The 15,364-nt window shown below is 42.0% G+C and overlaps 2 protein-coding genes and 1 long non-coding RNA gene across 3 annotated transcripts; 1 reads left to right on the top strand and 2 right to left on the bottom strand.

Moving 5' to 3' along the window:
• The first annotated feature begins 7,244 nt into the window (after positions 1–7,244).
• On the top strand, positions 7,245–8,749 carry LOC145420144 (uncharacterized). Its single transcript, XR_013901437.1, has 2 exons — positions 7,245–7,650; positions 8,485–8,749. It is a non-coding gene; the product is annotated as an uncharacterized LOC145420144 (long non-coding RNA).
• A 43-nt stretch (positions 8,750–8,792) lies between these two features.
• On the bottom strand, positions 8,793–10,603 carry LOC145420142 (uncharacterized). The gene is made up of 2 exons (XM_080288952.1): positions 10,247–10,603; positions 8,793–9,359 (listed from the first exon to the last, which is right to left on the bottom strand). The coding sequence occupies exons 1-2, from the start codon at positions 10,597–10,599 to the stop codon at positions 9,089–9,091; spliced, it is 624 nt and encodes a 207-aa protein (XP_080145078.1). The 5' UTR covers positions 10,600–10,603; the 3' UTR covers positions 8,793–9,088.
• A 198-nt stretch (positions 10,604–10,801) lies between these two features.
• Positions 10,802–14,587, bottom strand: LOC113036695 (extracellular calcium-sensing receptor-like). The gene is made up of 8 exons (XM_080288949.1): positions 14,389–14,587; positions 13,747–14,041; positions 13,358–13,647; positions 12,946–13,226; positions 12,596–12,804; positions 12,234–12,455; positions 12,006–12,129; positions 10,802–11,903 (listed from the first exon to the last, which is right to left on the bottom strand). The coding sequence occupies exons 1-8, from the start codon at positions 14,493–14,495 to the stop codon at positions 10,999–11,001; spliced, it is 2,433 nt and encodes an 810-aa protein (XP_080145075.1). The 5' UTR covers positions 14,496–14,587; the 3' UTR covers positions 10,802–10,998.
• Positions 14,588–15,364: the final 777 nt, after the last annotated feature.

Here is a 15,364-nt window from a genome sequence, read left to right as displayed (position 1 = left end):
CCCCACACAGACATTGTCTGGCACCCTCGTTGAAAGTATGTCCACTGCGGATCCATGCAGAACTACAAGATCGACAGCAGGAACCCGATACATCCCTGTGGTCATCTCAGCGCTGCTCTGCTAGGAAGCCTCGTGGATGGACTGCTAACCGTAGTGTGCTTGCTAGCCTTGCCAGGTCGACTTACAATGCTAGCAGCGACTATCCTGTCTCTGTTTGACTGCTCAATGTCCGATCGCTTTCCAGCAAGGGGCCACTTGTCTATGATCTTCTTAATAATCAGACACTTATGTTATGTTACTGTTTGGTTAATTTTATGTTTTAAATGTTAGTAAAATGCGCCACCCAGTGGCCGCTTTAAGTCGATATTTTATGACAGTAGAAGAAGAGTTAGAGAGGAAGTTGATGTTTTCTTGCTATGCTGTTTCAAGATGGCCGCTCCACCTCTTTTGGGTGTTTGTTAACGCATTGTCTGTAAGTATTTAATGGTAAAAAGCAGTGAGACACTCCAAGTGTTGTCTTTATGTTTGACAGATGACAGTTAGCACATTTTCAATACGCTATTCATATGTAAATGAGATCGCCGGTTCATATGCTAATTTACGGTGCTAATCGTCATGCTAGCTTCTCAATCGCATTGTTAGGTCATTGGTTTAAGGCACATATTGTTGTTAACAGTAGAGATAAGTAATGTACATTTCCATACATATGCTTTATTGTTGCAGTTTCACAAAATGAAAGAACCAGTAAACTTCATAAGATCTCATCTACTGTCTGGAGTTCCTGGGTTCATGTTTAGCTGTTTGGATAGCTAGTCAGACTTCTAGCAAGGCCAATTACAGCGAAAAGACAGCACCACGGCAAGCAGCAAAGCTACAGAAGCCACTGCGTGGAGCTACGACAATCCTATTAAGCCAAGTAAAGTACATATGGACGCAATCAAAATACAAGAAATCTAAAATGTCTGAAAATAAATTTTTCAAAAGCGAGACAGGGTCAGTCCGTTCCCACAAACCACCATCAAAGGCAGGCTCGTCAGCTAGCATTGAACTGCACAGAGCAAAAGCAAAGGCTGAAGCTGCTCAAGCAAGAGCCTCATATGCAAAGAGAGAAATAGAAATTAAAGTTGAGCAAGCACGTTTACAATCTACTCTCGATGCACTGAGAGCAGAACAAGAGAAGGAAGCTGCCATAGCAGAAGCTAATTATTTAGAAGCTGGTCTACTTGAATTAGGCTTCAAAACACGCAGTGTAGCTTATGGCCCATCCCTAGCTGAGATCCAAGAACACACTGCAGAGTATGTTTTGGAACAAACAGCTATCAGTGCAGCCGAATCAACAGCCCCAGTAAAAACTAAATACAAAGACCCTGCACCTGCCTTTCAAGAAATTGCTGTAAAAGGAGGAAACAAAACAAACTGTGCTGCTTCTCATAATGAACTGTACAAGCCCCTATCCACCAGCTACAAAGACTTTACCCCTCTTGTTCAGACACCATATAAATCCAATTGTGCTCACCGTGACCATGCCCCGAGCCAACCGACTTTGCCAAATATCTAGTTCCTGGGTTCATGTTTAAGATAAGATAAGATAAGATAACCTTTATTAGTCCCACACGTGGGAAATTTGTTTTGTCACAGCAGGAAGTGGACAGTGCAAAAGTTATGAGGCAAAAATTAGAATACAATAAGAATAAATACAGTACACAACTGTACAGAATAGAATAAAATAAAATACTATATACAGTAGAATAAAATAAAATAAATATACAATAAGATAAAAATAGAATACAAATACAAATACTATATACAACTGAGTAAAAATACAACGATGACAGAAAGGATTATTGCACTTAGTATTATTGCATATGTATGGATGTGTGTGCTTGATCAGTTAAAGTCTTTATTATGGAGTCTGACAGCAGTAGGGAGGAAAGACCTGCGAAATCTCTCTGACCCACACCGTGGGTGCCGCAGTCTCCCACTGAAGGAGCTGCTCAGTGCTGTCACAGTCTGCTGCATGGGGTGGGAGATGTTGTCCAACAGGGATGACAGCTTAGCCGCCGTTCTCCTGTCACTCACCACCTCCACTGGGTCCAGAGGGCATCCTAGAACAGAGCTGGCCCTTCGGATCACCCTGTTCAGTCTCTTCCTGTCCCCAGCAGAGATGCTGCCGCCCCAGCAGACCACACCATAAAAGATAGCAGAAGCCACAACAGAGTCATAGAAGGTCTTCAGGAGTGGGCCCTCCACTCCAAATGACCTGAGTCTCCGCAGCAGGTACAGCCTGCTCTGCCCTTTCCTATAGAGGGCGTCTGAGTTATGAGTACAGTCCAGTCTATTGTTCAGATGAACACCAAGGTACCTGTAGCTGTCCACAGCCTCAATGTCCATACCTTGGATGTTCAGTGGTTGCAGTGGAGAATGCTTGTGCCTGCGGAAGTCTACCACCAGTTCCTTGGTTTTACCGGCGTTGATCTGGAGGTAGTTCAGCTGGCACCAGTCCACAAAGTCTTGGGTCAGACCTCTGTACTCCTTGTCGTCCCCATCAGTGATGAGGCCGACTATTGCAGAGTCATCAGAGAACTTCTGCAGGAAGCACTGGGTGGAATTGTGGGAGAAGTCTGCAGTGTAGATGGTGAAGAGGAACGGAGCCAGAACCGTTCCCTGTGGGGCCCCCACAGGGAACGGAGCTGTTTGGACAGCTAGTCACACTTCTAGCGAGGCCAATTACAACTTGACTTTCTAACAGAGACTTGGCAGTGTCCAAATGATTTCGCCAAACTCAATATCACCACTCTGCCTGGATTTGTTTACACCTGCCAACCCCGTGTGTCTGGATGTGGGTCTGGACACACGGATGAGGTATAAGGTATCTTGTCTTTCTGCTCCTGCCTATTCCTCTATTCAATCCATTATCAAACAAATTAATGGCCCAATTCCCACACTTTTAGTTGCTATTTACCATCTATCATAAACCCAACTTTGACTTTTTAACATACTTTTCTGACTATCTTTCTGAAATTCTACTCATATCTCCAAATAAATATACTACTGCTGGGAGATTTTGATATTGACATGGACAGCACATCAAATTCATCCACAAGAGATTTTATATCCTGTCTGAACAATTTCGACTTACACCAATATATGGCTATTTGCACACACTCCAAATGACATATTTTGGATCTTCTCTGCTGCACTGGTGTCATCCTGAAGAACTGTGCTGTATTGGACATGCATTTTTCAGATCATAAATTAGTTTTATTCAGTGTTAGTCTCCTACTGTACAAAAAAAAATAAAACCACCATAACGGTGGTTTACGGACACTGTCACCTCCTATATCCACTTCTGTGAGGACAGCATTGTGCCATCACACACCAGGGTGAGTTATAACAATGACAAACCCTGGTTTTCTCCTAAACTCAAAAAGCTGTGGCTGGAAAAGAGAAAGGCGTTCAGAAGCGGAGACAGGGACTGCTACAGAGAGGCCAAGTACAGGTTCACTAAAGAAGTGGACATTGCTAAACACTAGCACTCTGAGAAGATGCAGCAGCAGATCTCAGTGAATGACTTGGCCTCTGTGTGGAAAGGTTTTAGGAATATCACCAACTACAAGCCTAAAACCCCCCACTCCACTGATGACTTGCTCTTGGCCAACACCCTCAACGACTTTTACTGCCGTTTTGACGAGCCATCAGGCAGCCTTCACACCTGCAACGGCCCCAACAATAAGAGACACTTTGGACACTCATTCCCCCACCTCTACCCCCTCCATAGAGCCATCACCACCTTCAAACACTTCACCTACAACACCCCCCTCCTCACCCCACACAAAAGAGGATTTCACACCACCTCCTCCCACCACAACTCTTCATATTCATGAAGAAGGTGTGAGGAAGCAGTTTAAGAGTCTGAATGCTCAAAAAGCTCCCGGCCCAGACGGTGTGTCTCCTGCCACCCTCAGACACTGTGCAAACGAGCTGGCCCCAGTGTTTTCTGGCATTTTCAACTCCTCACTGCAGGCATGTCATGTGCCTGCCTGCTTCAAGTCCTCTACTATAATCCCTGTCCCCAAGAAACCTAGGATCACTGGACTAAATGACTACAGACCCGTGGCTCTGACATCTGTGGTCATGAAGTCTTTTGAGCGCCTGGTTCTCTCCTATCTCAAGACCCTCATGGCCCCCCTCCTGGACCCCCTGCAGTTTGCATACAGAGCCAACAGGTCTGTAGATGACGCCATCAACATGGCCCTACACTTCATCCTGCAGCATCTGGACTCCCCAGGAACCTACGCCAGGATCCTGTTTGTGGACTTCAGCTCTGCCTTCAATACCATCCTTCCAGACCATCTCCAAGGCAAGCTTTCCCAGATGAATGTGCCTGATCCCATCTGCCGGTGGATCACTGACTTCCTGACGGACAGGAAACAGCATGTGAAGCTGGGAAAGAATGTCTCGGACTCCCGGACCATCAGCACCGGCTCCCCTCAGGGCTGTGTTCTTTCTCCCCTGCTCTTCTCCCTGTATACCAACTGCTGCACCTCCACCCACCAGTCTGTCAAGTTAATCAAGTTTGCAGATGACACCACCGTTATTGGACTCATCTCGGACGGGGATGAGTCTGCCTACAGGAGGGAGGTTGAACGTCTGGTGTCCTGGTGCAGCCACAACAACCTGGTGCTGAATGCCCAGAAGACAGTGGAGATTATTGTGGACTTCAGGAAGCACACAGCCCCACTCCCCCCCCACCATCCTGACTGACACCCCCATCACCTCTGTGGACTCATTCCGCTTCCTGGGTACCACCATCACCCAGGACCTGAAGTGGGAGCCCACCATCACCTCCGTCATTAAGAAAGCCCAGCAGAGGATGTACTTCCTGAGGCAGCTGAAGAAATTCAACCTGCCAACACGGACGATGATGCAATTCTACACTGCAATCATCGAGTCCATCCTCACCTCCTCCATCACCGTGTGGTACGCTGGAGCCACTATCAGGGACAAACAGAGACTGCAGCGTGTTTTGCGCTCTGCTGAGAAGGTGATTGGCTGCAGACTTCCATCTCTGCAGGACCTGTACACCTCCAGGACAATGGGGCGTGCAGCTCGGATCACAGCTGACCCTTCTCACCCTGGACACAGTCTGTTTGACCTGCTCCCCTCAGGCAGGAGGCTCCGGTCCATTCGCACCAGAACCTCTCGCCATAAGAACAGTTTCTTCCCCTCTGCTGTTGAACACATGAACAATAACCGTATGACTGTTCCCACCACTAACACATGACCCTACGCTGTGTTCACTGCATCATTCCATGTTTGGCACTGATCACCACCTGCACTCATGTATATATCATGTATATATCTATCTACTTAGCATTTTTAATTCTTATTCTCATTTTTATTTTCATGTCTATTTAAGCTTAATTTATAACAGTATGTTTGCACTGAAGCACCGCAGCAATTTCCTAATGTTGTAAACCCGCTCAACATTTGGCAATAAAACCCTTTCTGATTCTGATAAAACCAGCGAAAAAAAACCCCTAAACTTCCAAGCAAGCACCGAGTGCGCAACGACGTAATGGGAAATTCACAGAGAAACTCGTGGATTCTTCAACTGACCGCGGCACACCTGCACCAGGGTAAACCTCTGCCTACCGCTGTACTGCTTTACAGGCGAAAATAGAGCAACAGGACCGCTGAGTCTTTGACTTTATTTATTTTCTGCTGTGTTTTACTTGCATCTATTTGAAAGAGTGAGTGTAAACACAAAAAATATTTTATTTTATGTGCTGGAATGTGCAGAAAATAGGTTTAAATGTTAAACTAATTTATTCAAGTCAGAGAATGTTGCATATAATTAAATTTTTGCTTGATGCATAAAGTTAAAAGATTAAAACTGATAAAACAAGTTAAAAAAAAGAGAATTTTCCATTTGATTACATTTTGTATGATGGATTATGTAGAAAAAGTAGAATTGGGCTGAAAGATCTATCGCTTTATCACCTCTTCAGGTTGTAAATCGTGTTTTTAAAAAGTAACTAAGTAACTAAGTAATTAATTACTTTTGAAAATAAGTAATCAGTAAAGTAACGGGATTACTTTTTGGGGAAGTAATCAGTAATTAGTTACTGATTACTTTTTTCAAGTAACTTGACCAACACTGCATACAATACACAAACATCACATTGGGGAGACAGGTCAGGCTAGGTAGCGAGGAAAAAAACATCGAAATGTGTAACACAAAAGGATAATACAGGAATGCACAGGTATCAACACACCATAACACAATAAACACAGACAAGCAACATGGGAAAGTGTTCCAGTGTGTACATCTGATCTGGGACCGCTGCAATCTTTGACTGCGCCTCCAGTTGACCCGATGTCCACATCAGAGGGGAGGTAAGCGTTGGAGGTGGCGTTGGATCCGGGGAGGAGGGTGATGCGTCAGTGAGTGCTTATCAGAATCAGTATATGTATGTGTGTGCGTGTCCATAGTTCAGCTGAGATAGTGCCCTTCGCCCTGCCAGGCTAAGTAAACAGTCTTCCAGCCAACCCAGGTGGCCTTGCATGGAATGGGAAGGAACAGACTCAACACAGTCATTATCAGGGAGTTTTTGTTCGGCCTTAGCCTTGAGCCCACAGCTGGCGCCGAAGGGGTAGCCGGATTATGATGGTAATTTTTCTTTTGCAACAACTCATGAGAATTTCAAAGCTGTTCTTTAACACTCTGACACTGGTCTCTCAATCTCCCGTTGGAGAACCACGAGCTTCCCCATGATGGTATCAAACTTGCGTTCCGTGGTGTTGTCATTCTTTTGCTCAGAGAGCCAATTCTGAGAGCTCACGACTGCATAACCTCGCTCCCCCAAATTTGTCTGATCTTCTCCATACATACTCACCCCCTTGTACACTGCAGTCTTCTTCAGCTTCCCTTTTGTCTGTTCCACCTGCTCTCCTGACTACTCAGAGCCTTTAGTTGTTCTGGCCCGAGACTTTGGAATGCACTTCCATCAGGTTTCCGGACTACAAACGCTCTCTCCACTCTTAAATCATGTCTTAAAACTCATCTATTTAAAAACTGAATACCCTACATCATGATTCCATCTTAGTCGATTTTTTACCGTGTTTACTTTTATACTTGCTTTTACGGTGTGTTCACACCGAACGCGATGGACGCGAATGGAGCGTCAGGTTTACATGTAAAGTCAATGGAAAGGCGCAACGACGCGCGATTGCAGGTCCCGCGAAAATTCGGAAGCAGATTTGCGTCGCGAAAACGCCAAAACGCGTGAAACGCGCGTCAGTGTAGCGCGTCTGGCGCGTTTGACTCGCGAATAAAACCACGCGCGTGAGTTTTTGTGTTGCATTTTGTGCATACGCGCGTTTCGCGTCTACCGCTCGAGTTGGAAAAAGCTGAACTCCAGCGTCAAATCGCGCCGCAACAACCAATCAGGAGCCTGGTGACGTGGCTGTGACCTAGGTCAAAGGGGCAGATCCAGCCAAAGCCTTTCATACTTCAATGGAGGGGAAGGCTAATCAATGCGGTAGCAAACAACTCGGAGCTGTACAACACCAGCTGCTTTCAGTACCGAGACAGGAATAAAAAGGACCGAGCTTGGAGGAAGATATGTGAAGAGATCGGGCAACCTGGTAAGTTCATTCATTTCTCTTTTGAAAGTTTTCACTGACCCGGGGAAGCCGCACAAAAGCTAGCAAGCCACCGCTATTTTCCCACTGACGTACAAATACCGTTCTGCTTTTATGCATGTTATCATTTAGGAATATATTTTATTGTTTATTAATAAACAGCACACAGTGGTCCCGCTGTTCATCCGTCACTGCTTTGCTTTTTCGCTGATTTTTTATTGCACAGTACAGCATTGCATTCTGCAGCCTGATTGACAAATCTCCTGCGCTTGCCAAATTTATCACGTTTAGTTTTGATAACCATCGCGTCCAATAGAAAAAACAGCACAAAAACACCCATAACTATGAGCCTCATTCGGAAATAGACACCTGCACCGTGAGGGAAAAAGGCGCACGAAAGTGGCGGGCAGATGAAGACAAACCGCGGCATAATAATACTTTTACGTTTTGCAATCTACAAAGGTTTGCACTTTGAGAATCAATTGTGAGAACTGTGACCAGGGGCTAGTTATTCTGAGAACCCCTGCAATAAATGAGGGACCACTGTCTACTCTACGATTATTATATCCAACCTGTTAACATTTAATACTGTATTGATAGAACCAACTGATTCTGCAGCAGAGCATCCCCAGTCCCTGAGCTCCTGCTGCTGCACCCACAGATATGTACAGCAAGCACTGATACCTTTTTAGTCGGTGGGATTCCCTTGTGATCACCTTTACTAAATATCTACAACCAATCTGATTATATCCTGTTATTGTTTTTTTTTTTTTCAATGTTGAAATTAAAATCTAGTAGCAGCCTTCTCATTTCTTTGTGTTTTGTGCTGTTTTACAGGCCCACAGAGGAGGACGGCTCCGAGGCAGATGAGGGACGGGTCCCAGGACGGTCCATCGGCGGTGGAGCTGGCCATCCTGGTGTCCCTGAAGAGGCCACACCAGTCTCCAATGGAGCATTTCCTCCTCAGCCTTGTTCCTGCTCTGGAGAGCAGCTGGTCCTTTTTATTCCTGTCTCTCTGTAAATTCTTATATTTTATATATTTATGTTTAATGTTTTTCTGTTTGAGACTTTTAATATTATTTCAAATAAATGTTTATAATGACTAATGTCTCAGTTCTACTACACAGCAAATGTTGGCACACAACTTGACACATGTAGAATTTATTTCATATTATACTAATGACAAAATATACTGATACAGTGGGATGCAGAAGTTTGGGCAACCTTGTTAATAGACATTATTTTCCTGTATAAATCGTTGGTTGTTACAATAAAAAATGTCAGTTAAATATCATACAGGAGACACACACAGTGATATTTGAGAAGTGAAAAGAAGTTTACTGGATTTACAGAAAGTGTGCAATAATTTTTTAAACAAAATCAAGCAGGTGCATCAATTTGGGCACCACAAAAAAGAAATGAAATGAATATTTAGTGTATATCAATGTGTGTGTCTCCTATATGATATATGGGGTGCCTTTGTCTGGACGTGCTTCCCATCCAGAGCTGCACAGCACAGAGGAAAGTTCCAGCGCTCCTGGAATCCCTCTGTGATGGACCGCCAGTCTCCAGGTGAAGGCACAGCCATGAAGTCGTCCACTAGACAGTCCCAGATGGACGTCGCTGCCTGGGGGGTGATCTGGCTCACTGTGGACACACCGACTCTGAAACTGAACGCGATGGTCCTGAAGGAGTCCCCGGTGACAAGGAACCTGGACAAAATTGTTCAAAATCAGTATTATGTGTACTGCAGTTACAAAATACATTATTCAAATTCCAAAATACTTTTGTGATGTCAGATTTAAATCACAAAACATGAATCTTACATAAAACTTTTTGTAATTATAAGGATAATTACAAAATGTATATTAGATAATATCTAAAACAGTTGTGTTTTGTTTTAACTTTAACATATCATAATTTGATTGGTAGCAACTTTCACAACTACAGTGAGCCAATCACTCATAATTCCTAAACATGTCAATCAGGTAGGAATGAAGTGAGACATTAATAGAAATAAAGAGTTGTGTGTTGACATGTAGCCCTTTCCTTGCTTAAATCATTAATATTTTTGAAAAATTAATCTGTGATAAGACAGCTTATCAAGATAGAACCATGTAACTAAAGATGAACCAAACTGTTCAGTTTTATCTAACTCTGTTTTAATAAAGGTTGGTGACCCCTGCTATAGAGTCTGACAGCTGCAGGGATTATATACAAATATTCAACTATCCCAGAATTAAACCAGGTCTAAATAAAAAGGAGTGAGTATCACTACAAAGGTTAACTCAGTGGTCCTAGTGCTACAGTTTGATATCAGCAAACACCGAGCGCATACATTGATGTGACACCACAGCCATGCTATCATTCAAACACTGATAACAGCATAAATCGAATTAAATCGGGACTTGATGAGACCTTCTGAGTATCACTAGAAATATTATAAAGAGTCGTCTCTGTACCACAGTTTGCTTTCAGTAAACACCGAGAGCATTCACTGTTAGCATAGCACATCCATGTTAGGAGTGTATAACTGGATGGATTAGCATATTAGCACAGATATCAATAAAGGACTACCGTATTAAATAGTTTTACTAACCTCAGGCAGACGGACAGGCGCTCTGCAGGTGGGATTGAGCGCCTGTAGTTGGTGTCTAGGCGGGCGATGCTGGGACCGACGAGGGAAAGCAGGTCCTCAAACTGGCCGAGTGAATGACGGTGATAGCGCTGGAATCGGCCGTCATCCAGGCGCAGCTCCTGGAGCAAGTGGTGAAACTCACCAAACTGCTCATGCCTCTGGAGGACCTGATGGACCCAGGTACGGCGAGGACGTCTTTTACGCTGCTGCTCTGCTCTCCACAGTACATAGAGAAGGGAGACTCTCTCTTCAAGCGCTAGCTCGATAGCTGCCATCTTGCAAAGATACCGGTCTGGCACAACTCCCTCCCACATTCCTCCCACATTTCTCGTGGATTTTTCTTGGACACGCGTTGAGACGCGAATGTACACGCGTCAAATTAGGGGCGTTTGGGGCGTTTTATTCGCGTCCATCGCGTTCGGTGTGAACACACCGTTATACTTTCATACTTGTTTTTTTTATTTTTCATTTACCTTGTGTTTTTATTGTACTAATTAAGGGGACCTTGAGGGTCTTTAAAGGCGCCAATAAATAAATAAATGTATTACCACCATTACCATCATTTATTTATGTGCTTAAATCACAATAAAACATTCACATATTAAAGAGTTACACATATGAATAATAAATAATTTAACTATTGGCATGTAAGTACAAAAAGCACAATTTCAGTTCACAATTGCAATATTAAGAATTTTTTAATTATTAATATACTATGACTGATTTTTTCTCATTAAATATTTTTTCGTGTTCTTCTCAGGTTTAAACAATATGATAAAACACTTTGGGGCAAATATACACAGCATTAGTCCAAAGCTGGAGGCCAGAATGGCAAATATTTCCACAACCACTGTAAATTTTCCAGGAGAGCTGACATATGCTGGGATAAAGGTGATCCACACTGCACAAAATATCAGCATGCTGAAGGTGATAAGCTTGGCTTCATTGAAATTATCAGGTAATTTGCGAGCTAAAACAGCTAAAACAAAGCAAAAGGCAGCAAGTATGCCTATATAACCGAGCACAACCCAGAAGCCAATAGCAGAGCCTAATGCACATTCCAGGATGATTTTCTCCTTGTATGTGGTTAGATTTTTTATTGCAAAGGGAGGGCTCACTACCAACCAAATAGTACATATTAAAATCTGAATAAAGGTGAAACACATAACAGTCATTCTTTGTTGTGGAGGACCAAACCATTTTATCACATTACTACCTGGAAGTGTCGCTTTAAAAGCCATTAAAACCACTATAGTTTTCCCAAGTACACAGGAGATACAGAGCACAAAGGTGATCCCAAATGCAGTGTGGCGCAGCATGCAGGACCACTCAGATGGTGCTCCAATGAAAGTTAATGAACATAAAAAACACAGAGTGAGAGAGATGAGCAGCAGGAAGCTCAGCTCAGAGTTGTTGGCTCGGACAATTGGAGATGTCCTGTGATAAAAGAATACACCTGCGGTGATAATGGCCAGTAAGGCACCCAGAACTGAGAATGTGGCCAGGATGATTCCAAGGATGTCTTGAAATGAAAGAAACTCTATGGGTTTAGGGATACAGGTGTCTCTCTTTGAGTTAGGCCAGAACTCTTTGTGGCAGGGTAAACAATCAGCTGAATCTAAATCAAAGAAATACATTTTTTTTAAAAAGAAAAAGAGAGATTCTTTTTTTATTTTATTCAATTTTACAGATATTGATAATAATCATCATTCAGTTTTACCTGTAATATTATTAATCTCTCCCTCAGGACACAGTATACAATCATAGCAGCAGATGGGTTTTCCTTTCTGCAGTACTTTACGAGTTCCTGGAGGACAACTGTCAGTGCACACTGACACTGGCACCTGTCAAAGACATAAAGGAAGTGTAATAGATGTAAATATTTTCTGCACAGCTATAAGGATTTCATACTCATTGAATTTAATTATATAGATTCTTGACTCATTACTTTTGTGCTATCTTCCATCCAGTTTATGTTTCTGTTAATTCTAAACTCCTTGCCCACTGGTAGTGACGCATCATACAGTCCTACAGTTACTATCTCAGTGTTGCCACTCTCGTGGTTTTGCCAGTTTACCAGCTCATAGATAGCCACAGGATCCCCATTAGCATTAAAAGACACATCATAACCATTTTGGGAAAAATTTACTTTCTTCAGTTCAGTTAAAACCTGAAAGGATGAGTTAAGACAGAAAGAAAAGAAATAAAAAAAGTTTGATATTTTAAAAATTAATAGTAATATTACACGTCATCCATGTGAGATCAGAAATAATAAAAGACAATGACATTAACATATACGTTTAATCTTACCTGTTTGGGCTCTAAGTTGGTTAGTTTGTCACACTGAGTTGTGACATTTTTTCCATGACACACTGCATTATGAATGGCATGTGCTATTGCATACACAGCCTTGTACACCATGTTAGTAATTCTGAGCTGAGACGTGTCAGTGTATTGGCTTTGTAGATTCTGTATGTCTTCATTTCCATCACAAACTTTCTCGTCTACAGTAGCAGCACCTACAGAAAAATGAACAAACATAAACATATCTTTTCACCACTGAACTTTGATCTAGATTTCATACTTTTTATTTTGATAAATCTTACAAATTAGATGTTTTTCTGTAAGCAAGAAAACTTTCTTACTTTTTTTCAGTCTACAGTTGAATGCATCCTCCCAAAACTCAGTGAGCACTGACGAAGCAGCCACTTCAGAGAAAGAGAGATTCAGCAGGAATTCTCTGAGACCTGGGATTGCAGACTTCGGAATACCAAATCCAATGGCCCCAGCACAGAAACTGAACCTCGTTAATTCTGTGTTGGTTACCCATGATTCACTGCCTATCCACTGGCGAGTTGGGAAAGGCTCACGTGAAAGCTCCTCCAACAGGATCTTCATGTCTCCAAAAGATGCAAATGCCACAACAACTAAAGCTTTAGACCTTGAGATACAACATAAAGCATTAAAAACATTTTTTGACTGTCTCATGATATGACATGAAATATTACTTAAAAAAGGAACCTAATTTCAACACATACAATAATCCACATGTTATATCTGTGATATAGAAACCTGCGGATAACATCTGCTACTTTCTGAATTCTGCTCTGTGGGTCTGTCCGATAGAAAGATACAGAGTATTCCACACAGATCCCCTCTTTCTGTGCTGCTTGGAGAAAAGAAGCCATGCCATTATTTCCATAATCCGAATCTGACCGAACAGCACCTATCCAAGTCCAGCCAAAGTGTTTTACCAGCTTGGCTAGTGATTCAGCTTGAAACTGGTCACTGGGAATTGTTCTGAAGAAATTTGGGTACTGCTGCTTGTCAGACAAGCAAGCACATGTGGCAAAGTGGCTAACCTAAAACAAAACAAAAAAACAGTGCTACTCATTAAATAACTGTGCATTCAAATTTTATGGAGATGTAAATTTTGTGCCAAAATTAAAAAAAATACATACTTGAGGAATGTTAAAGGGACTTATGAGACGTGAAATGCTGATGGATGGTGTAGACCCAGAGTCCCCGACAACAGCCATCACCATACCAGACTGAGAACAATTGTTACCAGTGGAAAACACAGGGTCGAAGCTATTTAGAAACTGAAATGCCACATGCACTGCAACAGGCACTAATGCACATGAATCATAGATCTGGTATCCAAGCTTGATTCCAGGTAGCAGGTCTGTGTTGTTATTAATCTCTTCTATGGCAAAGATCATTGCACGTGAGAAGTGCAGCCCACGGGTGTCAATGCTGTAGACAGTCAAGCAAGTGTTAGAATTAAGGCTACAAGGCTACATATGAAGGACATTTTGGAGGATTGAACCACTGTCAGATAACTACTGGAATTTATCTTTTGTTTTCTGGGTTGACACTTATGAAACTGTTGCTTAACACACTTTAATTTATGAAGCTTTTAAAACTGGAATAAAACTTAAAATTAAATGAAAAATTGCAAATTATCCAGCATTATTGCTTTACATTTGTTTTTGGTGCGACACAGAGATAATTCAGCACCTTTAAACACAATACATGTCAACTTTAATCCCCCATTATACAATCCAATATGTTGTTATCACACATATCTCACTGTTACTGACCTCCCTTTGCATTTCACAGGCTTTGGTATGCTAGAGTAGTTGTTATAAAATGTATCCATGTAGGCATGAAGGGAGAACGATCCCCCAATAATAAAATCTCCATCCATTGAGAATGCTGGCAGACGAGTGCTACCCTGGAGCTTACAGTTCACAGATGAAACCAGTGTACCAGCATGAGCTGCTGTAAACCTATTCCTATAATTCAGACAATCTAGGCACACAGCCAACACAATAACTGAGTTCAGCTGAAAAAAATACACTGCTAATATCAGACCAATTGTAAGACCCGCTGTCTCCATCCCTGCCTGATGTCAGTGGTTTGTATATGAGTGTAAGAGAGTTTTACTGGTTTATATAGGTATTTTGACAAAGGCTGTTTTTTTTTCTTTTTTGTTTTCTTCAAGAGGGCGTGCCCCTATCCAGTGGTGGTTGATCAAGTCTTGAGTGTAACCTCTACAGTGTTTCCATGTCTGTGTTCTCTTCTTGTAAAATATTTTCAGCTGGACTTTATATTACAAATTAGAACTAACATTATAATAGTGGGGTATTAATTTTTAAGTAGGGAGAAAATAATAAAAAATTACAATTTATTTCTAGGAAATTATCAAGATGTTACTGAACAGGAAGCGGAGTATCAACTATGGATTTTTAAATTTAAAGAAACTGAAATTTAATTAGTGAAATAATAAATAGTGATCATGAATGGCAAGTAAAATAACAATGTCTATGAGGCAAAAATTTTATATTTTATATATTATAGTTATATAGTATTTTTATTTGAGTAATTTTAGTAACAATATGATAATCTATATGCTATAATGTGATAACGTAGCCTTTGGAAGATTTTTTTCAAATTAGTGACAGTAATCTAGAAGTAACCTCATTTTATTACTGGAGTTTGTATCACAACAATAGGGAGTAAATGCTACCCAAACAGTGCAGGAGCCTCCTTACATCCCAGACTCTGTATTGCATT

Source organism: Astatotilapia calliptera, chromosome 14 (assembly GCF_964374335.1).
Source record: "Astatotilapia calliptera chromosome 14, fAstCal68.1, whole genome shotgun sequence".
Classification (NCBI taxonomy): domain Eukaryota; kingdom Metazoa; phylum Chordata; class Actinopteri; order Cichliformes; family Cichlidae; genus Astatotilapia; species Astatotilapia calliptera.
This window is presented reverse-complemented; position numbering and strand designations above follow the sequence as displayed.

Coding starts and splice junctions, on each gene's coding strand:
- LOC113036695 (XM_080288949.1), bottom strand. CDS start 14,495: ATGGATGGAGATTTTATTATTGGGGGATCGTTCTCCCTTCATGCCTAC. Junction 12,456..12,595: donor CCAACTTAGAGCCCAAACAG/GTAAGATTAAAC, acceptor TCATCCTTTCAG/GTTTTAACTGAACTGAAGAA. Junction 11,904..12,005: donor AGAGATTAATAATATTACAG/GTAAAACTGAAT, acceptor TCTTTGATTTAG/ATTCAGCTGATTGTTTACCC.
- LOC145420142 (XM_080288952.1), bottom strand. CDS start 10,599: ATGTGGGAGGGAGTTGTGCCAGACCGGTATCTTTGCAAGATGGCAGCT. Junction 9,360..10,246: donor CGCCTGTCCGTCTGCCTGAG/GTTAGTAAAACT, acceptor AATTTTGTCCAG/GTTCCTTGTCACCGGGGACT.